Source organism: Ahaetulla prasina, chromosome 10 (genome assembly GCF_028640845.1).
Source record: "Ahaetulla prasina isolate Xishuangbanna chromosome 10, ASM2864084v1, whole genome shotgun sequence".
NCBI lineage: Eukaryota > Metazoa > Chordata > Lepidosauria > Squamata > Colubridae > Ahaetulla > Ahaetulla prasina.
In genome coordinates, this window is record NC_080548.1 from 829,927 (window position 1) to 856,413 (window position 26,487).

The 26,487-nt window shown below is 38.9% G+C and overlaps 1 protein-coding gene across 1 annotated transcript in view; it reads left to right on the forward strand.

The window, feature by feature from the left end:
* Positions 1-26,487, forward strand: part of GRIK3 (glutamate ionotropic receptor kainate type subunit 3) — a 376,315-nt gene that overhangs the window by 224,549 nt on the left and 125,279 nt on the right. Inside the window, exons 3-5 of the mRNA XM_058195934.1 lie at positions 3,665-3,922; positions 5,873-6,054; positions 10,712-10,765. Of these exons, the coding sequence (XP_058051917.1) occupies positions 3,665-3,922; positions 5,873-6,054; positions 10,712-10,765 (494 nt within the window). The remainder of the gene's footprint in view (positions 1-3,664; positions 3,923-5,872; positions 6,055-10,711; positions 10,766-26,487) is intronic.

Genomic DNA, 26,487 nt, shown 5'->3' on the forward strand with positions numbered 1-26,487 from the left:
ATCATGATCTTTTCTTTCTATAGTCTGTCCTATCCAATTGTAAAAATGACAAATCATAAGTTCATTTCTTCTTGTTTTATACAGAGTTTCCAGTCTGTAATAAATGTTGTTTGCTTTGCTCTGATCAAACAGGTCAATTTGTACCATCTCAGATAGTTTTATCATTTTCACCAACTATTCTTCCATTGTAGTATTGCAGATCTTTCAATCTTTGTGTGTAATAAGCTCCCCGCAGTTATATATAAAAACAAAGTTCCATTTTTTCCAGCTATTTATCCAGTAGTCCCAGAAGGATAAATTTCAGTTGTATATTAATCTTTAAAAACCTCTGAAGCAGTGTATGCATTTGGACCAGTGATGGGATTCAGCCGGTTTGCACCAGTTCAACAGAACCAATACCTAATTTTTTTGTTGAGTTCTGCAAACCAGCTCTGAAATGGCCAGACTAGCATACATCCACGTGCCTCTAACCTTAGTGTAGCCTATGTGGACATAAAGTTCACATAGATCAGTTGCCACAACTTCAGTTCTCTGCCTCAGTTAACATTTGTATTAGCAATGCCGTAGGTTTCAATGGAAGCATTTGATTTAAAGATGTTGATCAAAATCAGTCATGAAAACAGATTCATGACATTCTTACATGTGGACTGGAATGGATATATACCGTATTTTTCAGAGTATACAATGCACCAGAGTATAAGACGGAGCTTTGCTTTTGGGGAGGAAAATAGGGGAAAAAATCTGCCTACCAGGTATCCAACTGGCTCGCATCCTTAGTCTGGTCAGCTTCAGCCCATTAGTTTGCTGGTTTTGAGCATGCACATGTGCTTTTTATCTCCTGCTTGGGGATAAAAACAAGCTTCTAAAGCACAGCTAAGAGTCGAAGGGAGCAAGCAAAGCATGGAGATCGCTTCACTCACTAGCACCTCGCTAGGGTTGAAAAAAAGTTTCGAAAAAGCTGCATTCAGAGTATAAGACGCACCCAAATTTTCAGTCTCTTTGGGGGGGGGGGAAATGTGTCTTATACTCCAAAAAATACGGTAGCTGTTCCAGTCCATATGTACAAATGCCATGTCATGGATCTGTCGTCATTCCATTGCTTCTCTTCAGCCCCTTCTCTGGCCCTTCTGCACGTCCTCAGTGCATAAACAGATGCCATTTGACTCAAAGCCCGGGTGAAGCCAATTGGCCTTCCTTGATATGGCATGCTGTTGGATAGCCTTTGGAGTTTCTCTGATTGGCAAGGCAAGTCAGGTGGCTTTTATGGATCAAAATGAAGTACCAAGACTGATTCATGCCTTCTGCATAGGCCTAATTTGCCTTCTTGGTCTAGAAATGCCTGCAGCCCATTCCTAAAGGCCCCAAGAGTCCTTTTCTATGAGCTTTGTCAAATCATCTTCCTTCAGAAGTCTCTTTCCTCCAGTCTCCTGGTATTCGGAAACATTTCAGTGTCGCAAATCATTTTGCTGAAGGATGTGTGTACTCAGTGTGTCACAACCCTGGAAAGCTGAGAGGATAACAAATATAGAGCCCTGAGCTATAACTCTGAAGATCCTCAACTCTTCGGATCTGCCTTTAATAAACGGGAATGATTCCATATATTTTGATCATAGCTGAACCCAAAGCCAGAGCCAACATTTGTGTTCTATTTTTTAATATTATTTTTATGATATATATTTTTTTGTTATGTATTACATTTCCATTTCTGCAACGACAGTGTACTGTCCGTATCAAATCTCTTTTGAATACACATATTATACACCTTAATTATAGCCATTTTCATTGTATATACAATATGATATTCGTTCCTGATCATTCTATACAATTAAATCAGTAATCAAATACAATCCAATAATAATAGTAATAATAATAATATTGCTTATAATTTTATGCTTATATAAATCTATATATATACATTTAACTATTCTATTAATCATTCTTAATTATAAATTTACTAACTTCTGCTTCTGTTTTCAAACCATCTATAGAAAAAGTCCCATGTTAAGTAATACTCTGATTCCTCTTTGTCCTTAATTCTCATCATTAACCTGTCCATTTTGGCACATTCTAGTATTTTCTTTATTACATTTTCATCTATTGGTACACTTTCATTTTTCCAGTTTTGTGCGTAGATAATTCTTACTGCTGTTATTATATGTAATATTAAATATATGCTTCTCTTTTGTATTTCCCCGGTAATATACCTAGTAGGAATAATTCTGGTTTTAAATCTATCTTTTGTGCTATTATTTCCTCTAACCACCTTTATATCTTTAACCAATATTTTTTTGGCATTGGACAAGTCCACCACATGTGGTAACAGGACCCCTGTATCTGTTTACATTTCCAGCACTCTGGCGATATGTTTTGGAACATCTTTGCCATTCTTGCTGGTGGCAAATGCCATCTGTAGAACATTTTATAAAGGTTTTCTTTCTATGCTGTTGACATCATTAGTTTGCAATTTCTTTCCCAAAGTTTTTGCCAATTGCCTAATTCTATATTGTATCCAAAGTTTTTGGCCCATACTATTATAGTTTCTTTTACATGTTCTTCCATTTTAAAGCTCAATAAATAATTATACATTTTCTTTATTAAATTAATAAAGAAAATTTATAACTATTTATTGAACTTTAAATTCGAAGAACAACATGTAAAAGACACTATGATATTCCTTTCCCTAGGAATATCTGATCTAATTCTAGGGGTTCTTTGGAAAATCCATATATTTCTGCATCTTTCTTGTGTCTCGTTTGTATTTGAATATGTGGCCACCAGTCCAGATCAATTCCTTGATTTTTTAGTTCTTGTTTTGATTTTAAATCCCCTTGTTCGTTTATTTGTACCCTATGACTATCATTAAGTGTTGTACCTTACAATACTTGATGAACGTTCTTTTCTTTTATGTACTCTGAGAGCGTATGCATCATGACAAATTCCTTGTGTGTCCAATCACACTTGACCAATAAACTATTCTATTCTATTCTATTCTATTCTATTCTATTCTATTCTATTCTATTCTATTCTATTCTATTCTATTCTATTCTATTCTATTCTATTCTATTAAGACATCTGTATTCTCTTTATGATATTTGTGAAATGCTTGCTGTAATACAGACTTTTGTGAATAAAATTAAATGATGTATGAGCAGTTACTAGAATGGCTAAGCCATTGGACAGCACTGTCCTCAAGATGATGTAGTTCTTGTAGGGATCCAGGAAGCCTTTGAAAGAGGCATAGCACCAAAGTGCTATGGTGATACGCTAGTTTCACAACAAGCAGGGTCAAGAGATGACTTAGTCTGTTGTTTAAGCACCTTTGCATCGTGTAATTCATACCAACTGCACCATGTGCACACACCACTGAAAAGCTGTGACTGGTACTGGTAATGGATGAAAATACAGTCACAGTGTACAAACCACTAGGGAAAATGAAAACTGAAAGTAAGAATGAAAAGCTAATGGATACAGAAAGAGGCACAGAAAGACACATCATGCTTAGTACTAAAGAGCTAAATGAACTTTACAATTACTTGCTGGTGAGGCGGAGTAACACCTGGGAGGATCCTGGGCGGGTTGGTCAGCCACACCATGGCTTCTGTAAGTCACACCTGATATCCTCCAGAGTAAATCTGGCTAACAGTCTGGATCCTTTTCTTCCCAGCCTGTGACCAGCTTGCCCTGGGCGTTGTAGCCATTTTTGGGCCTTCTCAGGGCTCATGCACCAATGCGGTCCAGTCCATCTGCAATGCGCTGGAGGTTCCTCACATACAGCTGCGGTGGAAGCATCACCCTTTGGACAATAAGGACACCTTCTATGTCAATCTCTACCCGGATTATGCCTCTCTCAGCCATGCCATCTTGGACCTTGTACAGTACCTGAAGTGGAGGTCAGCCACTGTAGTGTACGATGACAGCACAGGTAAGTTGGACCAGGGGTATGTCCCTTGTCAAAAATGTCTCCATTGGCCCTATTCCAGTGGTGGGATTTAGCCATTTCGCACCACTTTGGGAGAACCGGTTGTTAACTTTCTGAGTAGTTTGGCAAACTGATTGTTGGAAGAAATCATTAGGGCAGAGAACCGGTTGTTCAATTATTTGAATCCTACCACTGCCCTATTCCCTAAGCCTCAGAGAAAATATAGATGGTGGCTACCAAGGAAGGGGACAAGTGTTACAGTTGCCCACATTCTGGAGAATGGACCAGACTGACCCTGTCACCAGAGTCTCTTGCAGCTATTTCCCAGGGCTCTTCCTATGCGAGATACAATGGTGACAGTCCTGTTTACACTAGTGTGGGCTGGCCTTGTGCTCCAACTCCTCTTTTGTTGGGCAATCCTTAATTTTCTCTCCACATTGTAGATTCTGTCATGTGATGAAGTCACACAGCAGAGCCTTTTCTGTAGGAGCATGAAAACTGTTATTTCTCCTGGCAGACCCCTCTTGGCTTCCTTCTCACTGAATATGGGGTGACGGACAGTTTAGAATTGCTTGTTTTAAATTATGACTCTGTAGACATTTTAACAAATCATTTAAAATATGCCATTCTTTGAGTAACAACTTGACTCTGCCAGCTGGCTTGGCAGGGAGAGATCCAATGGAGGGCTTCCCATTGGATCTCTCTCACACACCCCACTCATCCTATTCCCTGCTTCCCCATTTTTTAGTTAGGGTTGAGTATTTATCTTTTTTATTATTATTTAGTTCCTATTGTTTATAGGTTTTATAAAATTTTATCTTTTTAATATTGAAGATCACCCAGAGTTGCCTTGGGGTAAGATGGGTGGTCAATAAATTAAATAAATAAATAAATAAATAGTATAAATGTATTAAAATAATATTAATATGCTACTAAATAATATTTCTAACTCACTTCAGAGTGGCTGCAAAATGAGTGCTACCAGCATATTAAAGAATAATGGTGGCCTCTTCTAGTCTGCTGGAACTTGTTCATTTCTTTTAGTGGGACTCCATAGTCAAGTATATGGAGATTCTCAGTCACCCAGGTCATGTTGTCCATGTTGCCATGATCTGAAGAAGCTTCTCGGATGTGAAGCAAAACATCTTCAAGAAAAAACAAAGTCCAGTTGCCTTTTGAAAAAGCACCTTTGGGCCTCCTTGGTAACGTCTCTCCTTGGGTGCAATATGAAAAGGCTCTCCCTGTCACTGCCCTTTGTCTTTCTCAGAGCAGTCTGATGACTCCCTCAGATGAATCTCCACCATGCTGCCTAGACTGCTAGGCTGGACTTTCTCCTTCAGATTTCAAACAGGGAGGGGTCCAGTTCTGCTTTCTTTCCCCAGAGGAGAGAGAACTGGTGATTCCTCCATCAAGGAGATACTTGAGCCAACAGCATGCACACATTTTCTGGTAGAGAAGATGTCAAAGAATTGCTTCTGGCACTAGATGCCATTTAATCACACTTGTTCTTCTCAGCTTTCATTTCCTTAGCTTAAACTTGCTGCTGTTGCTGCTGTCACTTGTAATTGCAAAATCTACTCACCTATGTAGATTCAGTGATACTTTGTCTGGGCCAGGAGTTTTTCTGAATTGTTTTGGGATAACACAATAGCATAATTGCAATCACAGATTGTTCTGCTGTACAATGGAATAATTTTTCCCTAATGAGCCTTTGTCTGAACTTTCAAATCCATTTGACATTGGGAAGATGGCTTTTTGTTGCCCTGCATATTTCAGAGTGCTAGATTCACCAACCTGGATCAGTCTATAGCACACCAGGAATTCTCCAGTGAAGAAACACTGTCATCTTATGACCCTGTACTGCCTTGTCCTCTCTTGGGAAGTAGTGGCATGGGTCAGAATGCCTGCACAACTCATGCCTCCTATTTTGTGTTGGTCCCTGTCTTCCCCAAGGCCTTATTCGGCTGCAGGAGTTGATTATGGCTCCATCCAGATACAACATCCGTTTGAAAATCCGCCAGTTGCCCCTCGACACAGAAGATTCCCGGCCTCTGCTAAAGGAGATGAAACGAGGAAGAGAGTTCCGGATCATCTTTGACTGCACCCACACAATGGCTGTGCATATTCTCAAGCAGGTAGGGTGTGTGTGTGTGTGTGTGTGTGTGTGTGTGAGCAGCTGTAACTTATCCGTAGTTTCTGGCCCCAGTTTTTACATCATGGAAATAGTTGTTGATAGTTCATTTTCCTTGCAGCTCATGTACTTGAATGTGGCTATCATGTCTCTTTTAATGTTTCTTTTTTTAGGGTGAGCATCTCAGGTTCCTTCAGTCTATCCTTATAAAGCATGTCCTCAAGTCCCTGAATCCTCTTTGTTGCCTTCTTCCTAGTCCTTTCTATTTTGTCAGTCTCAATTTTCAGATGACACTAAGCTGGCAGGAATAGCCAATAGCCCAGAAGATCCAGATGGACCATGACAAACTCAGATCCTGGGCCCTACCCAACAACTTGAATTGAATGGAGAGAAAAGTAAGGTTCTACACTTAGGCAAGAAAAACCAAATGTACAGCTACAGATTAGGTGAAACCTGGCTCAGTAGCAGTAATTGCGAGAGGAATCTTGGAGTCTTAGTGGACAGTCATTTAAATATAAGGAAGCAATGTGTGGCAGTAGCCAAAAAAGCCAACACAATCATAGGCTGCATTAATAGAGAGATAGAATAGGCCCAGTACTCTTCAATATCTTCATAAATGACTTAGATGAGGAAATAGAAGGGAAACTCATCAAATTTGCCAATGATACTAAGTTGGCAGAAATAGCCAACACCCTAGATGATAGGCTCAAAATGCAGATCAATCTTGACAGACTTGAATCCTGGGCCCTATCTAAAAAAATGAAATTCAATGTAGAGAAAATTAGTCTTATATTTAGGCAAGAAAAACCAAGAGTACACATATAAATTGGAAGAAACCAGGCTTAATAGCAGTAACTGTGAGAGGGATCTTGGAGTCTTAGTCAGAAGTGGTATTCAGCTGGTACAGACTGGTTCGGGTGAACCGGTAGTGGCAGCCTGTGGGTGGACTGCCCACCCGCCCAGGTGCAATCCTGTCCTATATCGCTGTATTTTTGATGCCACATGTATGTGCGGATGGTGCGCATGAGCAAATTGCCGTGTTTTGTACTGCCACACGCGCGCTCACATTTCCAGTGCTGGCCGAACCAGTTGCTACAGTATATGAAGTCCACCTCTGGTCTTGGTGGACAACCAGTTAAATATAAGAAAGCAGCGTGCACCGGCAGCCAAAACAGTCACTGCAATCCTAAATTGCATTAACAAAAGAATTCAATCAAGATCACGTGAGGTACTAATACCATTCTATAAAGCCTTAATAAGACCATGCCTAGAATACTGCATCCAGTTTTGATCTCCACACTACAAAAAGGGTGTTGAGACTCTAGAAAGAGTAAAGAGAAGAGCAACAAAGAGGATAGCAATAGCACTTAGATTTATATACCACTTCACAGTGCTTTAAAGGCCTCTCTAAGTGTTTTACAGAGTCAGCATATTGCCCCTAACAATCTGGGTCCTCATCTTATCCTGGGGGAGGCACACTAGACTTGATTTTTATCTCCGGACAGTGGCTTAATGATCTGGAATTAGGAGATTTAGTGACGGAACCGGTGTCATGGTCAGATCATTTTCTCCTTCGCCTAGACTTTCGGACCGCCACTCACCATCGCAGGGAGACGGAGCCAATTCGTTGGTTCCGTCCCAGGCGCCTGATGGACCCTGAGAGGTTCCAGACGGAGCTTGGGCCGTTCCCTGAGGATCTTGCCCACGGCACGACTGAAGAACTGGTTGCGGCCTGGGAACGGCTGGGGCTTTGGACCGTGTTGTGCCTTTGCAGCCTCTGACCCGGCGTAGGTCTCAATTGGCTCCTTGGTTCTCCGAGGAGCTGAGGGAGATGAAACGCCGGAGAAGACGCCTGGAGAGCACCTGGAGGTCTAGCCGTTCCGAGGCTGATCGGACACTAGTGAGGTCTTTACCAGGACCTATCTAGTGGCAATGAGGAGGTGAAACGTTCTTACGTTTCCACCCTCATTGCATCGGCAGATAATCTGGCCGCCTGTTTGGTGGTCCGCCCCTCCTCCATCAGGAGGGACGGGATGACCCCTTACAGGGACGTGCCGAGGAGTTTAACGGTTATCTATACGATAAAATCGTTCAGCTCCGGGATGGTCTGGACCGAAATTGCGATGATCCAAGCGGGATGACGGAGCCTCGTTTTGTTGAGGTTATTTGGGATGAGTTTGATTCTGTGGCTCTCGAGGACGTGGACAGGTTGCTGGGGCGGTTACATGCGACCACATGTTTACTGGACCCGTGTCCCTCCTGGTTAGTACTGGCTACTCGGGAGGTGACACGAGGCTGGCTCCAGGGAATTATAAATGCTTCTTTGGTGGAAGGGGTTTTCCCCGCCGCCTTGAAAGAGGCGGTGGTGAGACCCCTCCTCAAGAAGCCTTCCCTGGATCCAGCTATTTTGGGGAATTATCATCCAGTCTCCAACCTTCGCTTTGTGGCGAAGGTTGTAGAGAGTGTGGTTGCATGGCAGCTTCCCCAGTACCTGGATGAAGCCGTCTATCTAGACCCGTTCCAGTCCGGTTTCCGGCCCGGTCATAGTACAGAGACAGCTTTGGTCGCGTTGGTGGATGACCTCTGGATAGGGGTTGTTCCTCTGCCCTGGTCCTATTAGATCTCTCAGCGGCTTTCGATACCATCGAAAGATGTTACCATGGTATCTTGCTCCCCGGTTGGAGGGGTTGGGAGTGGGAGGCACCGTTTAGCGGTGGTTCTCCTCCTATCTCTCCGACCGGTCGCAGACGGTGTTGACAGGGGGGCAGAGATCGACCGTGAGGCGCCTCACTTGTGGGGTGCCGCAGGGGTCGATTCTCTCGCCTCTCCTGTTCAACATCTATATGAAGCCGCTGGGTGAGGTCATCAGTGGTTTCGGGGTGAGTTACCACCTGTACGCTGATGATACGCAGCTGTACTTTTCCACCCCGGACCACCCCAACAAAGCTGTCGAAGTGCTGTCCCGGTGTCTGGAAGCCGTATGGGTCTGGATGGGGAGAAACAGACTCAAGCTCAATCGATCCAAGACGGAGTGGCTGTTGGGGGCGAGTTATTGGCCCCAAAGGAGGTGGTTCGCAACTTGGGCGTCCTCTTGGATGGACGGCTGTCCTTTGATGATCATTTGGCGGCCATCTCCAGGAGGGCTTTTTACCAAGTACGCTTGGTCCGCCAGTTGCGCCCCTTCCTTGACCGGGATGCCTTATGCACGGTCACTCACGCTCTTGTCATTTCCCGTTTGGATTATTGCAATGCTCTCTACATGGGGCTGCCCTTGAAGTGCACCCGGAGGCTGCAGCTAGTCCAGAATGCAGCTGCGCGGGTAATAGTGGGAGCAACCCGTTGCTCCCATGTAACACCAATCCTGCGCGGCTTGCACTGGCTTCCTGTGGTCTTTCGGGTGCGCTTTAAGATTTTGGTCACCACCTTCAAAGCGCTCCATGGCTTAGGGCCCGGGTACTTACGGGACCGCCTGCTGTTACCGCATGCCTCCCACCGACCCGTACGCTCTCACAGAGAGGGTCTTCTCAGGGTGCCGTCCGCCAAACAATGTCGGCTGGCGGCCCCCAGGGGAAGGGCCTTCTCTGTGGGAGCTCCTACACTCTGGAACGAACTTCCTCCTGGACTACGTCAAGTGCCTGATCTTCGGACCTTTCGCTGTGAGCTGAAAACGCATTTATTTATTCAAGCGGGACTGGCATAATATTTATAATATTTTTAATATTTTAAAATTTTAACTGGGGTTTTATTATTATATGGTTTATAATTTTAAATTTTAAACTTTTAAATGTGGCCATTTTTTTCTAAATATGCTTGGTTTTAAAAAGTCGTTTTAATTGTACATTTCTGTGTTTTTATCTTTTGGCTGTACACCGCCCTGAGTCCTTCGGGAGAAGGGCGGTATAAAAATTTAATAAATAATAATAATAATAATCCACCTCGAAAGGCTGGAAGGCTGTGTCAGTCTTGAGCCTGGTGAGATTCAAACTGCTAAATTGCAGGCAGCTGGCAGTTAGCGGAAGCTAAAAATTCTAATCCTAAAACTGGAAAACTCTTCCCACAATAGAGATGAAACCTTTATACACAACCTAATGCTGCTCTCTCATCAATCCCCAGGAAGATGAAGACCACTTCACAGGTTCACCAGGGAGGCACACTTAATAACCCTTAAGGATTTTAGGAGTTGGTACATTCCAGCGAGTCCAATTGCCATGACTCAACTTCCAGGCAACTCTGAGAATCTTCACTGACATTTCTAACTAGAGTTTCCTCACTTTGATGAAGAAACGACCCAGGATTATTTCTTAAATAGCTGTATTTGGCAAACCAGTACTCCAACTACCCCATGTCATTGTGCTTCCCATAAACCTTGGCCTTTTGATCCAGTCTGGCTCTTATCCCTTTGAAATTCTCAAGATGGCAGCTGTCATGGTGCAATCAAACCTCCGGGAGATGTTTCATATTTTGCAAGAAGGGTCCTCAGGCCTAACAAGCAGGGATTCTTGACTAGTATTGGTCCTCATAGCAAAGGGGATGATCTCAGCTTCCAGGAGCTGCTTGTCCATCAGCAAAGTGGTCCTTTCTGATCAGGCCTTGGGTGCCTCTTCCTTTGGGCCCAATTTCACAGGTAGTCTTTTAACCTCCTTCTCTCTGCATTTTCCCAGGCCATGGCGATGGGGATGATGACAGAATACTACCACTTCATCTTCACCACACTGGTAATGTATCTTGACTCATTTACCAGCCTTGCCTTCCACAAACTGAGTCTGATCACTCTTAGTCTCCGAGGAAGTCACTCTAATTAGGGCCAGAAAGGGGGAGATATTCTTGAGAGACAAAGAAATGAGGATTGTGCACACAGTATTTTTATGAATGAGTATAGGCATTCTGAAAACAAATGTGCTGTAATGGTTCTTGGGTTTAGATTTAATCTGGCCAACAGAGTAAATATTGAATGTATTATCCATGGATAAGCCAAACCCAATTTCAGGGGTGCATTTTTTATCTTAAAATTCTTAGCTTATGTAGGCATATATATTGTATAGGAAAAAAAAGAAATCTAGAATACATTTCCCCATCAGAACTCCAATATACACTGGTGAAATTTTTAGTCCTTGACATGACTACAATTGGGTCTGCAATTTCATTCACTAAGCAATGTGGTTCTTAAGTGAGTAATCACATAATCAGAGCCAATTTTATTATCGATTTTATCACAGTCTAAGCAAATGTAATGGAATGCATGGATGACCTTGGGGAATGAGGGAAGAGATGCTATCTAGGAAACATAGAAGAGCAGGGGGGAATCCCGGTCACCTAATGGTCAGAGGAAGAAACTTAGAAGCACCTGTCCTAATAGCGGAGGGGGGAAGTTTGTGCCTTCAGACTTCTAGATCTAGCTGTCAGGCTCAAAAAAGCAGGAGCCAAGATAGAGTTCAAAAGCACTCATGACACAAGAATCTGATCTACTAACAGTCAAGTCCAATTGGCACCTGATAAGAGTCAATGGATGTAAAGTGGGAGCTGGACTTAGGTCTCTTTTGGGGTCAAACTGATCGTAGTCATCTCCTACATCAGCCTTAAAATGAAATAAAATTAATTCATTAGTTGTGTCTCCTGTCTGGTTTACCTGGGAGGGTTTATAGCAAATCACATGATCCTTCAATGAATCACATGGTTGCTTCCCCAATTGACTTTACTTGTCGGAGGCTGGCAGGAGAAGTCATAAATCATGATCACGTGACCACAAGACACTGCAACTGTCACAAATGCAAGTCAGTTGCCAGGTGCCTGAACTGTAATTTCATGTGACTAAGGCAGGGGTTTCCAACCTTGGTCCCTTTAAGACTTGTGGACTTCAACTCCCAAAGCTGGCTGAGGAACTCTGGGAGTTGAAATCCACAAGTCTTACAAGTGACCAAGGTTGGAGACCCCTGCTCCAGACCTCTTGAAGGACAGGCAATGACCAGAAGCCCAACTTGGAGCAGGGGTTTCCAACCTTGGTCCCTTTAAGACTTGTGGACTTCAACTCCCAAAGCTGGCTGAGGAACTCTGGGAGTTGAAATCCACAAGTCTTACAAGTGACCAAGGTTGGAGACCCCTGCTCCAGACCTCTTGAAGGACAGGCAATGACCAGAAGCCCAACTTGGAGCAGGGGTTTCCAACCTTGGTCCCTTTAAGACTTGTGGACTTCAACTCCCAGAGTCCCTCAGCCAGCAAAGCTGGGAGTTGAAGTCCACAAGTCTTAAAGGGACCAAGGTTGGAGACCCCTGGACTAAGGGACGGTGCAGTGCTCATAATTTCAAGGACAGGCTGTAAGTGTCTTTTTCCAAGGCTATTGTAACTAACCTCAGACCATTATGAAATGAATGGTTGTAAGTTGAGGGTTACCTTACTCCCACCCTTTTGTGCTTTGCTGCAAGGAGCTTGTTTGGGGGAAGGAAAGGAAAATAGCTTGGGAAGAGACGCAGAGTGATCTGTCACAGAGGCCACGGGATGAAGAAATGCACCTTGTTCGGCCACCTGGGAAGTAAACTTGATGGGGGCAGGGGGAGGAATCCCTTCAGTTTCTCTTGTTGTCCCACCGTGTTCCTTCCAGCTCCCGTAACCTCAGCTGGGGTCTGCTGGGGCCTGACTTTATCTCCAGAGCAAAACTCGTCCATGCAAACAACACATTTAATTCTTAAAATTACATCCTTTTCCCCATACCCAGCCCTGCCAGTAAAGTGATATTTTGGGACCACTGCCATTGTTATCTTTCCGGAGCAGCTTCTGCAACTCTCTGACAGCTTCAGAGCTGGAACCTTGTTTCTGAAGTCAAAACTGAAGATAAGGAAGACGGTGTTTCTGGGCAGCCGAAAACAATGGAAATAAAAGACCAGATAAACCACTGCAACAAGTGTTGTTTGCCTGAAATGCCAGCTGAACTGTAGACAAGACGTAGGTCCTGCTCACAGGCGCCCATGCTGTGGGATTGCTGCAATGCTCTCCCCCCACGTGGAGCACATTCAGAAGCTTCAGCTGGTGCAAAACACAGCAGCAAGTGCGGTTGTGCTGCTGGTCATCCAGCACATGTGCCATCACTGCTCTGCAAGCTGCATTGGCTTCCTATGTGTAGCCAGGTGCAATTTAAAGTGCTGGGAGTCACCTATAAAGCCCTTCATGGCTTGAGCCATGTGACATATGAGACTTTTCTCTCCCCACTAGGATCTACCTGGCCCATTAGCTGACACAGGAGAGGCAGGATCTGGATCTCATCCATGAGAGAGAGCCATCTGGGAGGACCCAGGAAGAGGGGGGTGGCATTTGGCCATCAGATCAACCTGTGGACCCTCATCCCCCTGGAAATCCTGCTGGCTTTTTGCAAGGCATTTAGTACAGAGTCATGCAGCTGAACCTGATAGTTTTAAAGCCATGCTGCAGAAAATTAGTTCAGGATATGCTATGAGAAATATATCAGTAGCATCAAAAAGAAAGCCAAAAGCAGAACTCGGCAAAATGGAAATGGGGGGAAGAATTCCTTGGATTGAAGAAGCAACTGAAGGAGATATTCCCAGGCTTTAGCTCACAAGAAAGATGAAAATTTGAGGATTTGACAGGACTGCAAAGAATTAAACAAATATATTCAGAGTCTTTTTTCCCCGCCAGGAATATTCTTTATTGTTGTAAGATAGGCTTATTTTGAGTTTGTTTCTCATGCTTTCAATTTTTTTAGGACTGAGTTGCCATTTCTTCTTTAACATTTCATTACTATTGTCCTTGCTCAAAGATATACATTCATTCACACTAATGCTAGGTGTATTAGGACCCATTCAGAATTACCAAAGTTCTATTTTTCAATGTCTTGTTGGTTATCAGCTTATTTTGTTTTTATTCCTCTGGTCAAGTAAGAACTGAACATCCCCAATAATTTTAATAGTTACAGATGCTGATATATTCCATCTCTTTAAAAGGGATGAGACCTAGTCTACAAAATGCAAAGGTTTTTTTTACCAGTCCTATCACAATTACTTTCCTGTTTTACAGTCTTTTTTTAAACATTTTATTAAATATACAATTTAAAAACATTAGACATGGTGCGACTTGTCGGGTACATACTTTTCTAGTACTTTTTCTTTCGTGTAGATTACAATATAATGTCATGCATATTCCATATATACTTTTTGTATATTCAATCACACTCCAGTTACATACATAGTCCCTTCATATCTATTCAAATCCTGTTTAATCCTATCTAATATTTCTTGTATTATTATTTTCTCCCTTTTTCTTCACTTTGTTTCTGATTCTCTATCCCTACATTCTGCCTTTTCTCTAGCCATTTATAAATGCATTACACAGAATTCTGATTCATCTTTATCTTTGAGCTCCATTGTTAACCTGTCCATTTCTGCACAGGTCCATATTTTATTGATTATTTCTGCCTCCTATGGGTTCTCTCTGCATTTCCAATTTTGTGCGAATATCAATCTCGCTGCCGTTAATATATGTACCATAAGATATATTTCTTCTTTTTTGTAATTATCTCTTACTATACCCAGAAGGAAGAGTTCTGGCATCATATCTATCGTCTGGTTTAACATCTCTTCTAGCCACTGTTTTATTTGGAGCCACAAGTCCTTGGCTTTTGGGCACCTCCACCACATATGATAATAAGTGCCTAGTGTAGCTTTACATTTCCAACATTTCGGTGAGCAGTTTTTGCACATCTTGGCCAGTCTTGTGGGCGGGAGATGCCACCTATAAAACATCTTGTATTGATTTTCTTCGTATGCAGTGGCTAGAGTAAGCTTTCTGTTCCTCTCCCATAGTTTTTGCCACTGTCTAGATCTATGCCATACCCAAAATTCTTACTCCAGGTCTCTTTCTTTCTTTCTTTCTTTTTTAATTGAAAAAGTTTTAGAGCAACAATTAAATTTTTCCCCTCCCCCACCTTCCCCCCTCCCTCCAAAACCCCCTCCCCCCCCGACTTCCCGGAGCAAACACAAGGTATAGTTCATTAAACAAACAGTCATACATTAAATTTTTAAAATCTAACACAATTATAATCCTCCTCTCCCACATAACCTGACTTCTTCCATTAAAATCAAAAACAACGTCCTTCATTCAAAGGCAATCCGAAATTTCTTAATCTGATATCTATTTTGAATATAATCAATCCAGTTCTTCCATTCATTTAAATATTTTTCTTGAGTACTGTCTTTCAAGAAGGCTGAGATTTTAGCCATCTCAGCCAAATTGGAAACTTTCAATATCCATTCTTCTATTGTGGGTAATTCTTTTTTCTTCCAATATTGTCCAATCAACAGTCTTGCTGCTGTTATTAAGTTCAAAATCAACTTAGTCTCAATCACTGTACAGTCCGTTGTTATTCCCAAAAGGAAAAATTGCGGTAGGAACTTTATCTTCTTCTTCAGAACATTCTGCATAATCCACCAGATTCTTATCCAGAAAGACTTAATTTTCTTACAAGTCCACCATACATGAAAATATGTAGCATCATCACAATTACATCTCCAACATTTCGCTTGCATATCTGGATACATACATGATAATTTTCTTAGGATCTAAATGCCATCTATAAAACATCTTATAAAAATTTTCCTTAAATTCTGCGCCGTAAATTTAACATTTCTAACCCAAATTTTTTCCCATGTTTCCAACATTATTGGTTCTTGAATATTCTGTGCCCATTTTATCATACAATCCTTTATTAAATCTCTTTCAGAATCTATTTCTATCAACACAGTATACAATCTCTTTATATGCCCCTGGGTTTGATTTCTAATTTGTTTAACCAAATTTTCTTCATTTTGAATAATACCAATTTTCTGATCTTCTTTCCATCTAGCCTTTAACTGTCCATATTGAAACCAAGTATAATTCCTCCCTTCTTCTTTTAATGTATCCAAAGATTTTAATTGTAGATTTCCCCTCTCATTGTATAAAAGATCTTTATAAGTAATCATTTCTTGTTCCTGTTCTATATTTATATTCTCTACTGCGTGCCGAGGACTTGCCCATATAGGAATTTTATAATTTAACTTATAATAATATTTTTTCCAGACACGCAGAAGAGAAATTCTCAACACATGATTCTTAAAAGCTTTATCTACTTTCTTATCATACAATAAATATGCATGCCAACCATATAATAAATCATAACCTTCTATATTCAAAATCCTTTCCTCCGTCAAATTAAACCAATCACTTATTACCGAAAGAACAACTGCTTCATAATACAGTTTTAAATTAGGCATTTTTAATCCTCCTCTTTCCCGTGTATCTTGCATTATTTTCATTTTGACTCTCGCTTTTTTCCCTTCCCATATAAATTTATTAATTCCAATCTGCCATTCTTCCAAATTTTTGTCTTTTTTAATTATTGGTATCATCTGAAACAAGAACAAGAATTTAGGCAAAACGTTCATTTTTATAGCTGCTATTCTCCCCAACAAAGATAATTGTAATTTTTTCCAAGCATTCATTTCCTTCTGAATTTTTTTCCATAACACATCATAATTATTCTTATACAATTTTACATTTGATGAAGTAAGAAAGACTCCTAAATATTTAACCTTTTTTACAATTTCAAATCCTGTTATTTCCTCTAGTTTTTCTTTCTGGTTCTTAATCATATTTTTGGTTAACACTTTTGTTTTATTTTGATTCACTTTAAACCCTGAGACCCTTCCATATTGATTAATTACTTCCAACAAATATACACTCGAATTTATAGGCTGAGTCAATATAACAACCAAATCATCTGCAAATGCTCTAACTTTATATTCATATCTTCTAATTCTAATACCCTCTATCTCCTTAACTCTCTTATCTTATCCAATAAAGGTTCCAAAGACAAATAAACAATAAAGGTGATAAAGGACACCCTGCCTTGTTCCTTTCGCAATTTTAAAACTATCTGTCAAACTACCATTAATTATTATCTGAGCTGTTTGCTCTCCATAAATTGCCCTAAGTATTCGTATAAAACCATTTCCAAATTGCATTTTGTCTGTTAATTTAAATAAAATTCCCAATGCAAACGATCAAAAGCTTTCTCTGCATCCAAGAATATAAACGCTGCCGGAATCTGATTTTCTTTTCCAAATATTCCAATAAATTCACTATCTGCCTAACGTTATTCCTCATTTGTCTCCCTTTTATAAAACCAGACTGGTCAGTATGAATCCTTTGTTGTACAATTTCCATTAACCTATTTGCCATTATTTTAAAAAATCTTATAATCATTATTCAAGAGTGAAATCGGTCTATAATTCCCAGGCTTAGTACAACCCTGATCCTCTTGGTATCAATGAAATAAAAGTAGTCCTCCATGGTGGTGGCACTCCTCCTCCCCTCAGTATCTGATTAGATAACTCCATAAGAGGACCAACCATCTCACCCTATAACTTTTATAATATATTGCTGTAAGTCCATCTGTGCCGGGATTTCCTATTTTTAATTGCTTTATTACCAAAATAATTTCCTCAAAAGTTATAGGCCGATTCAACTCTTCCCTTTGTTCATTAGTTAAACATTTAACCTTATATTCTTTCAAATATTTATCAATATCCATATTCAATATTGTATCTCTGGCATATAAATTTGTATAATATTCCAAGAAAGCTTTTTTAATTTTATCCTGTTGAAATCGCACTTTACCCTTGTATTCAATTCTTTCAATAGTACATGCTTTCTGTCTTTTTCCTTAACATATAAGCCAACCACCTCCTGATTTATTGGCATTACAAAAGTATTATGTTTAGCATATTGTATATTGGTTGCCACCTGATCTGCCATTAACATATTAAATTGACTCTGTAATATCTTTTTCGCCTCAGTAGTTTTTAAATCATGTGGATTATATACCAATAATTGTTGTTTCCTCTGAATTTCCTCTTCTAAATCCCTACACTGTTTTTGTAATTTTCTCCTCTGTCTACTATTAATATATATCAAATTTCCTCTCATAAAGGCCTTGCTCGGCCCCACACCATTTCTATCGAAGTTCCCTTTCCCAAATTATAATCAAAAAATTCTTTCATTTGTTTTTTACATTGATTTACATTATCCTCATATCTAAACAAATTTTCATTTATTCTCCATGATCTTCTTCCACCTTCATATTGCAACTCCATCCATACCGGACTATGATCAGTTAAACACCTTGGAAATATCTTTGTTTTCCTAACCCTAGAAAGCAAGTCATTGGTAATTAATATAAAATCAATACGTGAAAAAGCAAAAATAAGTATAATCTCTATCATCAAAATTCTGCCTTCTCCATATATCTTTCAACTCAAAATCTTCCATCAAATCAAAAAAAGATTTAGGCAATTTTGCATGCATAGGAATTTTCTTAGAAAGAGTTCTTTTATCTTTTCTAATGTCCATTACACCATTCCAATCCCCTAATATAATAAATGTTTTATAGTCCCAAAAAGTCAATTTTTCATGTAACAGTTTATAAAAATTTTCTTGTTGTTGATTAGGTGCATATATGCCAATCACAAGTGTCTTTTTTCCTTCTAAAATCAATTCAATAGCAATATATCTTCCTTGAATGTCCGTTTCAATTAATTTAGCTGATATATTTTTCTTCAAATATATAACTATACCATTTTTCTTATTCGGAGCAGAAGAAACAAAATGTTTACCTAATTTCGAATTAATCAAATATTTCTGATCTGATAATTTTATATGTGTCTCTTGCAAACATATCACATCATTTTTAAATTGTTTCAAATAATGGAATATTTTTCTTCTTTTCTGTGCTGAATTTAAACCATTAACATTCCATGTCAAAAATTTATTTGCCATCACTGGCCTCTTGAAGCTTCTGAGCAATTAGCTGAAGACTCTCACTCGGCTTGGCTCCTCCCACAGCTTCAGTAGTAGAATCCTGCCCTGTCTTTGAAGTCGCTCTCTATCTCCTTACGCCTAATAGCTCCCCTTGTCACTCTTTGTTCTTGAGGTTGTTCTTGAGGTACTGACATCACAGGTGCAGTTTCAACTTCCCCACTCTGTTTCTCTTGAAGACTTTTATCCACTGTTTCTACATCCACTTTCAATACATTAAAAAGAAAATCTTTTGCTTTCAACTCAGTATCAATTCGATATCTCCTGCCTTGAAAAATACTGTTAAACCAATTGGAACCTCCCATCTATATTGAATCTGATGCTTCTTAAGCTCTTGTAAAAACCTAAAATCCTTCTATCCTTTAACATTTTAGCAGGGATCTCTTTCAAAACCAACACCTCCTGTTCTGCTATTTGCAATTTCTTTTGGTATATAGCTTGCAAAATCTGATTTCTTATTGTAGAAGTCAAAAAATAAATTACAATGTCTCTTGGGAGCTTTTTCTGCCTCGCTACCCAAGAATTAATCCTATATGCCTTATCAATTTGAAAATCAACTCGAGGGTCCATTCCTAACATTTCAGCTAAGGCTTCTGATATAACTTTTTAAGATCTTCATCCATACCGGACTATGATCAGTTAAACACCTTGGAAATATCGTTGTTTTCCTAACCCTAGAAAGCAAATCATTGGTAATTAATATAAAATCAATACGTGAAAAAGATTGATGCCTATCCGAAAAATAAGTATAATCTCTATCATCAAAATTCTGCCTTCTCCATATATCTTTCAGCTCAAAATCTTCCATCAAATCAAAAAAAGATTTAGGCAGTTTTGCATGCATAGGAATTTTCTTAGAAAGAGTTCTTTTATCTTATTTATTTATTTATCACATTTATCACATTTATTTATTTATCACATTCCTTTTGAAGAGAAGATGGTAGCCGGGGCCATTTCAGTGCTGAAAGCTTCCATCAAGAAAGGTGAAGATTTTGCCAAGAGCATGAAGTGAAGCATCAATGACGAAAGAGAACTGCTGTCCCCTTAATTTATTTAAGGTGCATCATGTCACTTTAAAGGCTTCTGGAGGCGACATGGAGACATCTTTTCTAATGTCCATTACACCATTCCAATCCCCTAATATAATAAATGTTTTATAGTCCCAAAGAGTCAATTTTTCATGTAACAGTTTATAAAAATTTTCTTGTTGTTGATTAGGTGCATATATGCCAATCACAAGTATCTTTCTTCCTTCTAAAATCAATTCAATAGCAATATATCTTCCTTGAATGTCCGTTTCAATTAATTTAGCTGATATATTTTTCTTCAAATATATAACTATACCATTTTTCTTATTCGGAGCAGAAGAAACAAAATGTTTACCTAATTTCGAATTAATCAAATATTTCTGATCTGATAATTTTATATGTGTCTCTTGCAAACATATCACATCATTTTTAAATTGTTTCAAATAATGGAATATTTTTCTTCTTTTTTGTGCTGAATTTAAACCATTAACATTCCATGTCAAAAATTTATTTGCCTTCACTGTCCTCTTGAAGCTTCTGAGCCATTAGCTGAAGACTCTCACTCTTGCGTAAGACTAGTCCCACTGCTTAAGTAGTAGAATCCCGTTCCTGTCTTTGAAGTCGTTCCTCTATCTCCTTCGCCTAATAGCTCCCTTGTCACTCTTTGTTCTTGAGGTTGTTCTTGAGCTACTGACATCACAGTTGCAGTTTCAACTTCCCCACTCTGTTTCTCTTGAAGACTTTTATCCACTGTTTCTACATCCACTTTCAATACATTAAAAAGAAAATCTTTTGCTTTCAATTCAATATCAATTCGATATCTCCTGCCTTGAAAAATACTGTTAAACCAATTGGAACCTCCCATCTATATTGAATCTGATGCTTCTTAAGCTCTTGTGTAAAAACCTAAAATCCTTCTATCCTTTAACATTTTAGCAGGGATCTCTTTCAAAACCAACACCTCCTGTTCTGCTATTTGCAATTTCTTTTGGTATGTAGCTTGCAAAATCTGATTTCTTATTGTAGAAGTCAAAATAAATTACAATGTCTCTTGGGAGCTTTTTCTGCCTCGCTACCCAAGAATTAACCCTATATGCCTTATCAATTTGAAAATCAACTTCTCGAGGGTCCATTCCTAACGTTTCAGCTAAGGCTTCTGATATAACTTTTTTAAGATCTTCTTCCTTCGGTCTTGAAGACCCCTAATTCTCAAAGCCTTCTCCAACGCTCTATATTGCAATACCACCACATGGTCCTCATTTTTATCCACTTTATTTTGAGCTCTCCAACTTTATTATCCAAATACTGATTTGCTTGACTAATTACTTCCACTTTATCCTCCATTACTTCCAAATTTTTGCCAAACCTTGAAAACCATCAATAAATCTTCTAATTTTTATTAGTCTCTTTAATTTCTTCCTGTTGATCCTTCACACCATGAATATTATTCATAATTTCTTTAAATCGCTCTTCAGAAACTCTGTTCTGTTCCTTTAACATATCTTCCAAGTTAGTTTCATGAAGGTCAGCCTTCCACCCTTTATAAGTGAGGACCCAGATTGGTTGACTTTGTAAAAAAATATACAAATAGAATGAGACTATTGCCTTATACATTGTAAGCCGCCCTGAGTCTTCGGAGAGAAAAAAAAAGCCATTTTAATTTAAGTAAAGTCTCTAATTAGAATTGTAAAATCTCAAAGTCTCAAAAAGTCTCAAATTAAAGTTGTAAAATAAAAACTTTCACCTTGCTTCCTATGGAGAGCTTCTATTCAGCCAAAATCCACAAAGACGAACTTCCTTTCTCTCACAATCAGTCTCCAATCCACTTCCTCTCAGATGCCATTTCTTCCTTCACTAAGTTAAAGTGAAAAAAAGTTTTCCCCTTTTTTTAAAAAGAAGTAGAAGTCAGCTCTCTTCTTGCTTCCCCAATAATCGATCACTTGTATTTGTCCCATCTGCTTTTAGTTATTCAAAACGGAATCAATGGAGCAGAGGTGGGCGTCTTCCTCTTGTCCTGCCTAATTAGCAGGATCGAGCCGAGTTTGGAGTAGGGCTGGATTAAGCAGGCACCCCTCCGAGACTCTGCATAAGAAAGCAGAGCCCCTGGGGCAATCTTCTGCTATCCAGCAACTCTTCGCTATTCTCTTTCACCCAGAGAAAAGCTTTGAAGCTGGCTAAAAGCTGTTCTCCGCTTTACAGAATCTCAGTTCGGGACGCCATTCCAGACGTCCTCCGGGGAGACGGAGCCACCGGAAGTCCCCTCCAGGTCTCTTTCACTTGCTCTTCTATCATGTCATAATCCAGTAAATATTTATATAGTTTCCTAATCATCTGTACATCTGTCCCTTGTAGGATTTCGTCCAATTCTATAGGTTCAGTCCTTATGCCCCATTCTTTTTTTATCTCTCACATATCAGGATTGGATCTGAAGATATGCCCACCATTCTAGTTCTATCCCTTCTTCTTGTAAATCCTGTCTAGACCTCAGCTCTCCTTTTTCATTCAATACGTCTTTATTTGTAACCACTCTTCCTAATAAACCAATCTTCCTAATTCCTGGAGCCAGGAAAAGCTCCAGGCCCAGACAAGATAACTCCTTCTTGCTTAAAAGTCTGTGCTGACCAATTGGCCCCCATCTTCACCCATATTTTCAATAAATCACTAGAGATGTGTTATGTTCCTTCTTGCTTCAAACGCTCTACCATCATCCCAGTGCCGAAGAAGCCCACCATCAAGGAACTGAATGACTATAGACCAGTTGCTTTAACATCTGTAGTCATGAAAACCTTTGAAAGGCTAGTGCTTTCCTACCTGAAAACCATCACAGATCCGCTGTTAGACCCCTTGCAATTTGCATACCGAGCAAATAGATCAACATATGATGCTGTTAATATGGCTCTGCACTACATCCTACAACATCTTGAGTCTCCAAAGACCTATGCAAGGGTTCTTTTTGTAGACTTTAGTTCAGCATTCAATACCATCATTCCAGACATTCTTCTAACTAAGCTAAACCAGCTACAGGTACCGGAACAGACTTGTAAGTGAATCACAAGCTTCCTAACAAACAGGAAGCAGCAGGTGAAGCTAAGCAAGATCACATCAAATACCTGTACAATTAGCACAGGGGCCCCCCAAGGCTGTGTGCTCTCCCCACTTCTCTTCTCTCTGTATACCAATGACTGCATCTCCAATGATCCAACTGTTAAGCTACTGAAGTTCGCAGATGACACAACAGTGATTGGTCTCATTCGAGACAATGACGAATCCGCATATAGACAAGAGGTCGAACGACTAGCCTTGTGGTGCAACCAAAACAATCTGGAACTGAACACACTCAAAACTGTAGAAATGGTGGTAGACTTTAGGAGAAACCCTTCCATACTTCCACCTCTCACAATACTTGACAACACAATATCAACAGTAGAAACCTTCAAATTTCTGGATTCTATCATATCGCAAGATCTCAAATGGACAGCTAACATCAAAAACATCATTAAAAAAGGACAACAAAGAATGTTCTTTCTGCGCCAACTCAGTAAGCTCAAACTGCCCAAGGAGCTGCTGATCCAATTCTACAGAGGAATTATTGAGTCTGTCATTTGCACCTCTATAACTGTCTGGTTCAGTTCTGCAACCCAACAAGAAAAACACAGACTTCAGAGGATAATTAGACCTGCAGAAAAAATAATTGCTACCAACCTGCCTTCCATTGAGGATCTGTATACTGCACGAATCAAGAAGAAGCTTAAAACATATCTATTCTTCCGAGCAGGACTGGCTTAATAGGGTTTTTAAACATGGATTTTATTGGGGTTTATTTTATATTTTGTATTGTATTTTAAATTTAGGCTTTTGGAATAAGTTTTTTAAATAGTGTTTTTATTGAAATGTATTTTATTATTTTATCTGCCTGTTCACCGCCCTGAGTCCTTTGGGAAAAGGGCGGTATAAAAATTAAATTATTATTATTATTATTATTATTATTATTATTATTATTATTATTATTATTATTATTATTATTATTATTATTATTATTATTATTATTATTATTATTAAGAGGGCCGTGAAAATATTTGCAGATCCCTCGCATCCTGGACATAAACTGTTTCAACTCCTACCCTCAAAACGACGCTATAGAGCACTGCACACCAGAACAACTAGACACAAGAACAGTTTTTTCCCGAAGGCCATCACTCTGCTAAACAAATATTTCCCTCAACACTGTCAGACTATTTACTGAATCTGCACTACTATTAATCGTTTCATAGTTCCCACCACCAATCTCTTTCCACTTATGACTGTATGACTATAACTTGTTGCTGGCAATCCTTATGATTTATATTGATTGATATTGATATATTGACCATCAATTGTGTTGTAAATGTTGTACCTTGATGAACGTATCTTTTCTTTTATGTACACTGAGAGCATATTCACCAAAACAAATTCCTTGTGTGTCCAATCACACTTGCCCAATAAAATTCTATTCTATTCTAATTTCATGAAATTTGGACGTACAAACATTTCCAGGGTCGACAGCCAATTGGGAATTTCTATATAATTTTGTTGCTTAATTTTTTTCCAAACTTCCAATAGAACTCTTCTGATCAGGTGTTTCTGGAAGTATTGGTGTGCAATTTATGTTTCCTGTTCCAAAGGATTGCGTGCCACCCTGTTTGCATGTCATGCCCTTCCACTACAAGCAGCTTCCTGTTTTTTAAATTAATCCACTCCCTAATCCACGTGAGTGCTGCTGCCTGGTAGTATTTTTCCCAGTCAGGGAGTCCAGCTCTGCCTCTATCTTTTGAGTCTTGCAATAGTTTCAATTTAATTCTGCGTTTTTTCCCTTGCCAAATATATTTAGTTATTATTTTATTTAAATTTCTAAAAAAATCCTTTTTCAATCTTATTTTTCTTTTCTTTTTTTTTTATAAATAATTTTTATTTCCATTTTCCAACATCATATTTATGTACAAACTATTATCCATCATTAATCATTAATTTTTATTTATTACTGATTCAGGCCTGCCCGATTGCCACTTCCTTTCTTCACAACCTCCCTCTCTACCCTCTACTACTTTCCCATCCTTCATCTCCTTCACTTTACTACTTCCTCTCCTCCTTCTCCACTCCTCCCTTCTTCCACCCTATCTAACCTTCTTCTTTCTCCTCCTTCTCTACTCTTTCCTACCTACTTTCTTCCTCCTTCTACTCCTCTCTCCTTTTCTTCCTGAAATGGCAGTCGAGCATCCCCAATATCATTTAAATTTTAATTTCATATCTTCAAAATTACTGTACATTAATAATCAATCCATGTATCATTTCCCCCTTCCCCTCCTCCCCTTCCCCCCAGACTTCCCAGAGCAAATACCGGGTATTATGACCAACAATCACAAACTAAAGTATACAAAATATACATAACCTCCCACCTTTAAAAATTTAAAACTTTAGATCCCCTCACATTAAAAATAAAAAGATAGAAAAAAATAAGAAAAGAAAAGAAGCAATACCAACTTCACATATTACTTCTTCTTACAGTCCATTTTTAAAATTAATCCATCTTCTCAAATTCAATTTTTTTTCCACTTATATATTCCTTCAAATTTCATAAGTCCATTTCTCAAATTACAGTCCATCTTCTCGAACTCAAATTTTTATCACTTATATATTTCTTCAATTGCCATAACATTTAATGTCTGTTCTTCTTACAGTCCATTTTAAAAATTAGTCCATCTTCTAAAGTTCAATTTTTTTTCACCCACTTGTATATTCCTTCAAATTTCATGTCCATTTCTTAATTTACAATCCAGCTTCTCAAATTCAAATTTTCATCATTTATATATTTCTTCAGTTGTCATAAGATTTAATATCCAATCTTCCAATACTACTCCATCAATCAAATATCATTTCAAATAAAATCTCTCAAATATAATATTTCCAGCTTAACTTCATAACTTTTACTATCTATAAACGTATCATTTAAAACAAATAATCATTTAAACTACATCCACAATATAACAGTAAGCAGTTAAAATCATTACATCCACATTATCTAAATTCATAAATTTCACTTTCCATCCTTCACAATTGAATAATATCATCCCATAGATTTATACCATACAAATAGCAAATAACAAAAATCCTATAATTTATATCCTAAACAAATCAATTCCAAAAATTAACCATAATCATCATATTCACATCTTAAACATTCCTCCCCTCTCCCATTCTATTTTCCATCATTTCCAAACCAATTAACTTAGCATCTAACAACAAAGGATTCCCACTCTTTAAAACATTAATATAAAAATGTCTCGCTTTCATAACTGAATTAAGAAAATACTTTCTGCCTCTAAAATTCACTGACAAACCCATTGGGACTTCCCATCTAAAATATATCTGATGTTTCTTAAACTCATCCACTAAAAAAGCAAATTCTCTTCTCTTTCTTAACATTTTAGGAGGAATTTCCTTCATCATTTTTATATCTTGTCCCAATATTTGAAATTTATTTTTATAAAAGGCTTGCAAAATTTCATACCTAACCT